This window comes from Sus scrofa, chromosome 12, assembly GCF_000003025.6.
Source record: "Sus scrofa isolate TJ Tabasco breed Duroc chromosome 12, Sscrofa11.1, whole genome shotgun sequence".
Classification (NCBI taxonomy): Eukaryota; Metazoa; Chordata; class Mammalia; order Artiodactyla; family Suidae; genus Sus; species Sus scrofa.
Genome location: NC_010454.4, coordinates 18,919,968 through 18,930,330, shown reverse-complemented (window position 1 = coordinate 18,930,330; position 10,363 = coordinate 18,919,968). Strand labels below are relative to the sequence as shown.

The following is a 10,363-nucleotide window of genomic DNA, read 5'->3' as shown; positions in this document are numbered from 1 at the left end:
CCCTTAGCTGCCAATCTGCTCCATTCACTGTCCAGAGGAGTCCCAGGCGCTGGGCTCCTACCGCATAGGCTGGATTCCCATCCCCCACCCTAGAAGCCGGCTGCTGCAGACAAGTCCACCCCCTCCCCCCCGGGCGCAGACAGTCACGCAGGCTCTCACTGCTCCTTGGTCTCTAGGATTGGTTCTGGCCTCGCTGGGAATGCCGACACTGAACGGGTGGGGGCCGAGGCTGAGACGAGAGTACAGGAGGTGAGGAGAAATCAGGGGGCGAAATCTGAGCTAGACCCCACTGATCGCAGATAAGAAACAAGGGGGTAGAGGGGTCGGAGCTCAGAGATGCGAAGCGTGGGGTACCGGGCTCTGATCACGGGGGTGGAGGACAAGCCAGATGCCCCTTTTCTTCCTTCCAAACGCTGCGTCTTCCGGGGACCCCCTTCAGTCCTCCCTGAGGCCCAGTGCTCTCCTCTCCCTCCCCGCCCCCAAATCCTGCACCCTCTGCGGATTGGTCCCCGGCCTGCCGGGGGGCGGGGCCCGAGGGCCCTGACGTCACCTGCCGAGGGGGGGCGGGAGGCTAGGGGAGGGGGGGGTGACGCGCCCCGGCTCAGCACCTCGGAGAGCTCCCTCCCCGGCCTTGTTTTGCTCCGGAATCGCCGCCTGGGGAGGGAGCCAGGGGGCCGGGCAACAGGCGCAGCGGCAAGAGGATGGCCTTGGAGGGGTCGAGGGGCCCCGGCGGGCAGAGGGCCCAGCCGTGATCTGTTGGGGGGGGCCGCGGCGCCGGGTGGGCAGCTGACGGCGGCAGCAGTGGCCACACATCTGGATGGAAGCGAGCTTTGTCCAGACCACCATGGCTCTGGGGTTGTCCTCCAAGAAAGCATCTTCCCGGAATGTGGCCGTGGAGCGTAGGAACCTGATCACCGTGTGCAGGTGGGCGCCGCCGCCGGGCGGGGGTGGGGTGGTCCGGGAGAGGCGTGGGGGTGGGCTGCCGAAACCCGGCCTGAGAGTGCCCGCGGGAGGATGGCTGCACAGCAGCCGCGGAGGAAAGGGAGGCAGCGCAAGGTTAAGAGAAGCGCATCCACTGTCCTCAGGGCCAGGCCTGGGGAGGTCTGATGCCTACCCCTCTAGGCCTAGCCAGGCCTCTGCTCAGCCTGCAGCCCGGGGGGTTAGGGGTGTTTAATTAGCACTGCAGCTTCCTGTAGAACCAGGAAGTGACATTGTGTGCGAGGGGGAGGGGTGAGGATGGCTGGCTCCCTTGCTGGGGGCGGGAGCTGGGTGGGCTGAGGAGAACCGAGGGGACAGGGGGTATCCCTCCGAGCATACCCTCACTCTCCCCGTCAGCCTGGCCTCTTTGGGGTGGGGCTTTCCGTGGAGATGCTGATGCTTAAATCTTGGAGCAGGGATGTACCTTCCTCCATGTCTGGGCAGCTGCAGCCTAGGGCAGGGTTAACTGGGCATGTAGGCAATGTCCCCGAATCAGTGCAGTGAAGAGTGTGGGGCACTAGCTCTGCTTTGGGAAGGACTGAGGGCCTGACCACAGAAGCCTGGGTCTCTTGGGTTGGCCGGGAGGAGGTTGGGAGGGCAGAGCCACTGGTCCCTGAGGGTGGGGCTGTCGCAGTGTTCAGAAGCCTTGCCCGCTTTCTTGAGGCTCAGGAAATGAACCTTCCCACTTCCCAGGCCTGCAGTGGTTCACCCTCCCGGCCCTGCCCTGAAGCCAGGAATGGCCAGTAGCTCAGCCCCTGTCCCTCGGCCCTCACCTGCCCTCATCTCTCCCCTTGGGTCCCCATGCCAGCTGCCTTCTCCATCTGCAACCTCCCCTCTCCCCTATGCCACCTCCAAGGGCAGGGTGCTCCCAGTGCAGAGCTCAGCTGTCTTCCCTGGCCAGCCCCACCTGCCTGCACACAGGCCTTGGCCCTGCTCTTTCCCCTAGGACTCAGTGCCCACCTGACGCCCAGGCTCCCATCTTCTACAGCTCCTTCCAGGGTTCTGGGCACACACGCAGCCACACTGCGTCTGTCTCACACCATCATATCCCTAGGGCCTAGCACAGTGCTGTGCACATCGGACCCCTGCAAAAACACCCAGAATATTGTAGCAGGAATGAGTGCAGCAATGGCCCAGCCCAAATGCAAACCTCTGCCTCTATGCTCACCCTCAAACCCTGTCGGCTGGTGTAAATAAAGATGGCCCTAGGTTCAAGCTCTTACTTTAACAGTTATTAGCTGTGCAAACTTGGGGAAGTCTCCTAACCACTCTGGGCCTTGGGCGCTTCATCCCCATTGTAACATTGTAACAGCCCCACCAAGGAATGGTAATGACAGAAAGCCCAGAGGAGCCTAGCCCCGTAGCCTCATGCCGAGGACATCCTTCCTGGCCCTCTCCTCTCTCTTCAACACCTAGGTTCCTCTCCTTTCTCTTGCCTGCCAGGACACCTGGGCCTCTTGAGGGTGTGGGGAAGCAGGGAACTCCCCTTGGCCTAGGCTGGAGAAGCAGAGGCTCTGGTGGATTGGAAGTGGGCTCAGAGCTGGGGTGTGAGGGATGGAGTTTTGCCGGGGGGGATCGGAAGCATGACAAAGGCTCAGAAACCTCTCAGGCCCCTGCTGCCTCATCCTTGTCATGTGGTTTGCCTCCAGCTCCCAGAACAGTTCCCTTTAGCAGGCCAAGGACTCCCCTGGGCCCTGGCTGCCCTGTCTCCATGGCAACCTGCAGCAGCCACTGCACCTCCTAACAGGGAACACACCACAGGGCTCCCGGGGGCGATGACCAGTTCTGCAGCACCCCTGAGGGCAGATGGCAGATGGCTGCCATGCTGAAACCGGCTGCAGGCCCCCACTGAGGTCTGACCCAAAAGACCAGAAGAAATCACGGGGGAGGGGCTGCACAATGAAGCCCAGATAATGCCTTAAACTCAGGCTTCCTCTGGCCATCCCGTTAAAGGCCCGGCTCCTCACCACCCCTGGCCAATGACCTGTACACTCACCTTCCAGATATGTCTTGGGATCTGAACCAAATTTTGATAAGACAAATACTATTATTCTTGTCTGCATTTGGGAAAATGGGCCTTGGAGAGATTAAATGACTTGTCCAAGGCCACATCGGTATCACAAGGACACAGGATTTGTTCACCCAGGCTGCCTCTCCCTAGTGCAACCCAGCACTGACCTGGCTCTGATCTCAGGCCAGACTAACTCCAAGCCCAAAGGGAAGGGAGGGAGGTCCTTGGGCTTAGTCCAAGAGCCCCAGAGGCCAGTGCTCAAGGGCTGGAGCCTGCTGAGTAGAGGACAGAGGTTGGAAGAGGGAGGGGCTGCTCAGGGGCCTCTACTGAGCAGCCACCAGGAGGCCACAGATGTAGCAGAAAGAGCGAGGGCTTTGGAATCAGCCCTACCTGTTGACTCTCCACAGGCTGCATGACTTTGAACAGATCACTCAAGCTCTTGGACCCTCAGCTACCGGGCCTGTAACATGGGGATGTGGGTGATAATGAGGAGACCTTCCTCCCAGGTCTGCCGTGGGGATGGATGAGATACCCAGGCAGAGTGCTTGGCACATTGCAGGGCTTGATGAGCTTAGAAAAAAAAGGGACAGTTCCAAGCAGCCCCTGCATCCCTGGATACCTCGCCCCTGCTGTGCCACCCACAGTGGGACAATAACGGGGCGTTGGGAGCCTCGTCCTCACCCCTGCCCCACCCCGCTGCAGCAATGGCAGGTGGTGACTGCAGGCGTGGGGACTGCAGAGGAGGCCGGAGCTCCAAGCAGGACTGGAAAGAGGGATGGGGGCTGCTGGGCTCCAGTCCCTCAGCCCCATGGGCGTCCCTTGGCTTCCTTCCTCGCTGAGAAGCCAGGTGTTCGGGCCCCCAAGCCCCTTCCAGAGATCTGCTGCCAGTGCCCCCTCCCACCCACTGTGTGTGTCAGACCCACACCCTGCATGTCCCTCTGCCTAGCTCCGCATCGCTTGGTTCTGGGCAGCTGGTGTGTGGGTGGCCGAGCTAGGAAGGAAAAGGGGGAAGGGGGGGCATCCGTGTGCTAGAAGCCCACCTGGCCGCCCAGGCATGCACACGCTCCATGTGCTCAGCGCCAACTCACATGCCCTGGCACAGGTGACCCCCAGCCCCACCCTGGAAGGGACTGGAGGTCATTCCAGCAGTAGCAGAAGACAGCTCAGGGCAGAGGCACAAAGCAGCTCCCGACTCCCACCCTTCTCTGACACTAGGGGAGTCACTACGGGAGGGGAGGCGGGGCAGCAAGGAGGAAGGGGCTTCATCTTTCGTGTCACCCCCTCATACCTTGTTCCCCAAGCCCCCTTTCTCTGCCTGTCACCTCTCCTGTCACCCACTGTGTCAGTCTCCCACCTGCCACCCTATTCTCCCATGTCACAGCACCTCCACGGTCACTCTATTGTCGCCTGCCTCCCGCCGTCTCTTCCGCTACCTCCCCACCACATCCATCCTGGGACCTCTTCTCTGCCCTTGCTTCCCTCTCTTTGCCTGATGCCTTTCTTCTACCCGCAGCCACCCTGTCTTCCCACCTGACACCCCACTGCCCCTTCTCCTTCCCCCTCGCCCAGGTTCTCTGTGAAAACCCTGCTGGAGAAGTACACGGCAGAGCCCATCGACGACTCATCCGAGGAGTTTGTGAATTTTGCAGCCATCTTAGAGCAGATCCTCAGCCACCGTTTCAAAGGTGGGCCCAGGTTCCTGTCTCCCACTGCCCAGCCCTCCCAACTCCCAACCTTTAGCTTCCAGCCACCCTACTCTGTGGCTTTCTGAACCCCATCCTTGACCCTGGCTCCAATTCTGGACCATGCACAGAAGCTCGTCCACAGAGCTGGGAAGAGGGGAGGGGTCCTCTGGGCACAAAACGGTGGGTGCCCACAAGCCCCATCAGTGGGCATGCAATTATGGGCTGGTGTGCCCTGTGTGTACATGCATGTGTGTGCACGTATGTTTGGGGGAGGTGCTACGGGTGTGCATGGCTGCTTGTGCTTACGCATGTGTGTGCCCCAGTACATGGACCCTCTCCAAACTCCCTGGTCTTGCTGAGCCCCTTCCCTGCCCTGGCTCAGCCTGTGCCCCAGCAGGTCCGGTGAGCTGGTTCAGCTCAGATGGGCAGCGGGGCTTCTGGGACTACATCCGGCTGGCCTGCAGCAAAGTGCCCAACAACTGCGTGAGCAGCATCGAGAACATGGAGAACATCAGCACAGCCCGAGCCAAGGTGAGCCGTCGGTAGAGGGCGGAGCCAGGGCAGCTGCTTCCTGCTCTGGGTACAGGGGGCAGCCTGCTCCTTGGTCCTCGCCCCTGCCCACGGTGCCAAGTGGTGCACGGGTCCTTTTGGGGCAGCAAGTAAGATGGTAAGCCTTCTTTCCAGGGCCGGGCATGGATCCGAGTGGCACTGATGGAGAAGCGCATGTCGGAATACATCACCACAGCCCTGCGGGACACCCGGACCACCAGGTCAGATCACCCCCCCCGGCCCCCCGCCGCCACCTCTGGCAGTGTGGACCACAAGTCCCAGTGGGCACATGCATTGCCTAAACGCATGTGATCCTTAAGTTCCTGCTGCACCCTTTAGCACCTGGACTACAACTCCCAGCATGCACTGCTAGTTTCCCTCTCTCAGACTGTCTACCAGTCCGATGGGTCTCCCGTCCCAGAACACGACTTTAGCACCACCACCCTCTCTTCCAAGTCAAATTCATTATCTTCCATGACTGCCTAGCACGGGTCTCAGACGCAGCTCTACCCTTAGACACAGCCGGGGACAAGCCTCAGCCATGTATCGTTTCTCTTGCTGGCCGTGTTCCACGACCTCTAACACACAGCCCTATCTGCTTCCCAAACGATAACAGCAGTCTGTGCTTGCGACCCATGGACTACAGAGTCCCGGTGTCCAGAGCTTCAATCCTTGCGCTGAGGGTTTGCAGAGAGCGCGGGTCTGGGGGGGCAGGGTCACAGGGAAGATGTGTCCGTGGGGAAGGTGCGTTTGAAGCCGTCTGAGTACAGCACAGGCACGGACCTACCCACCGCCCCCTCCCCCAGGTGGCCACACTCAAACTGCTGTTTTTACTGCATTGTAGGTCTAGCCTGCCCTCGCATTTCAGAGTTCACATCAGCATGTTTTTGAGCACTGACTGTATGCAAGCACGTTTTAGAACTTGTTTCCTGATTTTAAGGATCTGGGTGACCCAGTGCTTGATGGGGAAGGGGTAGTTCAGAGGGTGGAGCTCTATTCTCGGGGGACGCTTGTTCTAGTAGGTGGGAGACCCAGGCACTGTCCCCAGCGGGTCCCAGTCTGAGGGGGAGACAAATCCTCAGCTGAGTGAACAGGAAAGAGATACCTCCTTCCTCTAGGAGAGTCTGTAATGAGCCAAGAGAAGCCTTGAGGCTTCGTGGGAGGTGCTCCACCATCGGCCCCTTCCCCCCTCCCTACAGACGTTTCTATGACTCGGGAGCCATCATGCTGCGGGAGGAAGCCACGGTCCTCACCGGGATGCTGATCGGCCTGAGCGCCATAGATTTCAGGTGGGGGCTGCGTGGCGGTGGCCATGGCGATGGGGATGTTTCTCCGAGAAAGTCCACACTCCCGTCCCCTCATACCCGCCTGCCATCCTGTGGCTCCTCTGCCCCCAGCTTCTGCCTAAAGGGCGAAGTGCTGGACGGGAAGACCCCCGTGGTCATCGACTACACGCCCTACCTGAAGTTCACCCAGAGGTGAGCAGCCTGATTGTTGCCGGTGGTTGGTGGGTGCGGTCAGAAGACCGCCCTAAGGGGCGGGGATGGCGGGGGGAGGCCGGCGGCAGGGAGAATCTTGGTGCCCCCGCCCAAGCGGGCTGGCGTGGGGCACGCCAGCGGGCAGGGCCGGCAAGTGCCCACTGCTCCCTTCCCCAAGCTACGACTACCTGACGGACGAGGAGGAGCGGCACAGCGCCGAGAGCAGCACGAGTGAGGACAACTCACCCGAGCACCCTTACCTGCCGCTCGTCACCGACGAGGACAGCTGGTACAGCAAGTGGCATAAGATGGAACAGAAGTTCCGCATTGTCTACGCGCAGAAGGTGCGCGGTGGGGGAGGGGAGGGGAGCCCTGAGGAGGGCGGGGCGGCTGGGGCGGCCGCGGGGACCCCCCCTTTCCTCCTGCCACCCTGGCTGAGCCGGCGCCCCGCAGGGCTACCTGGAGGAGCTGGTGCGTCTGCGCGAGTCGCAGCTGAAAGACCTGGAGGCGGAGAACCGGCGGCTGCAGCTGCAGCTGGAGGAGGCGGCGGCGCAGAACCAGCGCGAGAAGCGGGAGCTGGAAGGCGTGATCCTGGAGCTGCAGGAGCAGCTGTGAGCGCCGCCGCCGCCCTGACCCCGTTCCTCCGCCTCCCCCAACACATCACCCCAGGGAACCCCACCATCGCCCCCGCTGACTCTAACGTCACCTTTCCCGATACCAACAGCCTGTCACCTTCATCCACAGATCCCCACCCTCGCGCGACCTAACGTTATCAACACGAGGACCCCCCCCCCAAAACCAGCTTCCCCACTTCACCTTCAATTATCTGCCACCAGCTAGAATGGCCATTACTTCTGGGACTCTTGACACTACCAAGGACCCCAACATAGCTCATAAGGACCTCTGTTCCTCAGCCTTCAACAGGGTTGCCCTTTCCCCTCTGTTCAACACCCCTCTGACCTGCAGTGTAGGCCCATCATCATCAGCCATGGTGACCCCTGACCTCACCCCTATCCATCCCTTTAACCGCTCCTCCCAGCATAACCCCCAACATCCCCTAACTCTTCATGATTCCCACACTATTCGGCACCAAGGCCCATCCCCTGACTCCGTCCACATCCTGCTATTCCCCTAACCCCGGACACTAATTCCCATCATCCTTCTGACCCCCAGGATCTGCCCCACTGATGAACATTCATACCCGTTTCTGCTACCCAGGTTTCAATCCTAACTCCTCTCCCACCTCTTGCTGAGCCCCTTCCTGGCCAGGCCTGACCCCCCCTCCCCATCCCAGGACAGGTCTGATCCCCGGTGACCACGCTCCCCTGGCCCAGGGTTCCAAGGACCTCACTGCACGCCTGGTCAACCAGTGGCCATCACTGGGGACACTCAACGGGGCCGAAGGCACTAACAACCCCAAGCTCTACCGGAGGTAAGCCCCAGCCACGCTCAGCCTGGGCCTGAGTGCTGTCCCTCCCAGGGAAGAGGGCGCCGGGTCCGAGGGCCGCTGCCTGTATACTAGCTCTCTGCTTTGCCGCAGACACAGTTTCATGAGCACGGAGCCGCTGTCAGCAGAAGCCAGTCTGAGCTCAGACTCCCAGCGTCTGGGAGAGGGCAAGCGGGACGAGGAGCCTTGGGGCCCCATCGGTGAGCCAGCACCCAGCACCCGCCGGGGAAGGGCTGAGGCCAGGCCTCGGGGCCTGTAGTCAGGCTCTGGCCACTTCCCTCATTGGCTCGGCCCTTCCCGAGAGCTTAGCACAGCAATTGGGAGCTTGGTTTGGGGTGTCATGTAGACCCGGGTGCCGATGGCGGCTGTGCCCCCTCTGGTTGTGTGAGCTTGGTCAGTGACTTCACCTTGCTGAGCCCTTCTCGTCCGTAAGATGGGGATGCCGCTTAGAATAATCCCCAGTGTTGGCACATGGTGAGGGCTCGATGGCTTTTTGGTATGGAGCCATCGTGAAGGGGCTCCTCACAGACCCTCGGGGAGTTCTTTGCCTAATTTGCTCTTATCTCATGCCCTCTGTGAACCAGTCACCTGACCGTTGTTTCCCCCTTTTCTTTGGCTGCCAGGAAGCTCAGAGCCAAATTAGTGGCTCCCTTCAAGCGAATGTCCAGGACTTCAACGCATGCATTTTTGTGTTGCCCTCCCCCTGGCTTCTCCTTGGTTTCCCACCCTAGTTTTCCTGGTGCCTGGACTCCTTGTCTTTTCTTTCTAAAACCTACACTGCACTGGATGACCCTAGATCCTCTTTGAGACGAGGCAGGCCATGGATGTGGAAGCCCGCCACACTGTGTTTGTGATTGTCCGTGTGTCTGTCTCCCCACCAGACTGTGAGCTCCGTGAGGGCAGGGACCGTGTCTCGTCCGTTCTCTGTATCCCCCGTGCTTGGAACGGAACAAGTGCTCACCGTGTGTTTAATAAATGGACAAAGAGAGAGGGTGAACCTCAGGGGGGAGACAGAGACATCAACTGACGATTACAATACAGTGTCCCCAGCTCTGTGCATGGCGCGGGCAGGTGCTGAGCAAGGGTGCGTTGCAGAAGGCAAACGCTCCAGAAATGAGGAAGGCCGCCTGGTGGGTGACCTGAGGGCTGTCCCTTCACTGCCTGCACCTGCGCACGCCCCAACTCACACACACGCAGACCGGTTGGCCCGGCCTCACCCCCCCTCTCTCCCCAGGGAAGGACCCCACGCCCTCCATGCTGGGCCTCTGCGGCTCCCTGGCCTCCATCCCCAGCTGCAAGTCGCTGGCGAGCTTCAAATCCAACGAGTGCCTGGTGAGCGACAGTCCTGAGGGCAGCCCGGCACTGAGCCCCAGCTGAGGAGTTGCCCCCGGGGGGTGCCAGCCGCACCTGCCAGGGGCACAGACGCCTGCCACCTGTCCTCAGTCCCCCAATCCAGGCCACCCTCCAGGAGCGTCTGGGGAAAGACACCCTTTGCTTCTAGCCCAGTTTAACTTCTTGCCCGAGGAGGCAGGAGCTGCCAAGGGAGGCCGGCTGGGCCCCAGAGGCTGGGGCGCCAAGGCTGCGGGGAGCTTATTCTTCCGCCGACCTTGACGCCTGACTCGCTCCCTACTGGACTCTCCTCTGCTCATCTCCCCACCCTCCTTAGGAGCTGGTGGCCCAGCCTCAGCACCCCCACCTCTCATGCCTCTCCCGTCTGTTCCTGTGTACACCGTGGAGCCACTCCGTCCTTGGTCTCCAAGGAGGTGGAGGAGGGGAGAGCCTCTGAGGCCATCAGGCAAATAAAAACCAGAGGACTGAGGGCAGCCTTGTCTGTGGGGGGCTGGGACAGGGCCCAGAACGTGGAGGGGCTGGCACCGGGGCCAAGGCCGTGCTGGACCAGAGTCCGTGTGTGCCCCGTGGTAGGAGGATTTCAGGGAGTGGGCAGCTTTCCTAAGTATCAGGTCAGCCCAGCGTGGGACCGGAACGTGTAAGGGCCCCTGCGCCCTGATCCAATTAGTAACTCATTCATCCCAGGCAGAGAAGACGCGGGGCGTCCCAGGGGGCAGGATGGCGAAGGCAGGGCCCCGTTTCCTTGCCACCTTCCTGAGCAAGTCAGCTCTGGCCTACAGGTCCAGCTCCTTCCACTAGGCCGAAGCCTGGCTGTGAAGCCACCCTCCCTCCTGGGTGGTCACTGAAAGTTTGTGCCCTTGGGGCA

General features: G+C 61.1%; 1 protein-coding gene across 7 annotated transcripts; it reads left to right on the top strand.

The window, feature by feature from the left end:
* RUNDC3A (RUN domain containing 3A) lies at nucleotides 565-9,966 on the top strand. Of its 7 annotated transcripts, none has more exons than XM_005668758.3 (11): nucleotides 565-924; nucleotides 4,559-4,674; nucleotides 5,072-5,205; nucleotides 5,359-5,444; nucleotides 6,423-6,512; nucleotides 6,621-6,701; nucleotides 6,880-7,045; nucleotides 7,155-7,312; nucleotides 7,996-8,133; nucleotides 8,242-8,348; nucleotides 9,383-9,966. In XM_005668758.3, exons 1-11 carry the CDS (start codon nucleotides 818-820, stop codon nucleotides 9,523-9,525), a joined length of 1,326 nt encoding a protein of 441 aa, XP_005668815.1. In that variant the 5' UTR covers nucleotides 565-817; the 3' UTR covers nucleotides 9,526-9,966. The 7 variants fall into 7 exon arrangements, with proteins under 7 accessions (XP_005668815.1, XP_003131398.1, XP_005668816.1 ...); XM_003131350.5 differs by having other exon boundaries at nucleotides 574-924; nucleotides 5,057-5,205; XM_005668759.3 differs by having other exon boundaries at nucleotides 579-924; nucleotides 8,772-9,966.

Excerpts from the sequence above, each read along its gene's own strand:
- RUNDC3A (XM_021066868.1), top strand. The coding sequence starts at position 4,795 with ATGCACAGAAGCTCGTCCACAGAGCTGGGAAGAGGGGAGGGGTCCTCT. Across the intron at positions 5,206-5,358 it reads TCAGCACAGCCCGAGCCAAG|GGCCGGGCATGGATCCGAGT; the intron begins GTGAGCCGTCGG and ends CCTTCTTTCCAG. Across the intron at positions 8,134-8,241 it reads AACCCCAAGCTCTACCGGAG|ACACAGTTTCATGAGCACGG; the intron begins GTAAGCCCCAGC and ends GCTTTGCCGCAG.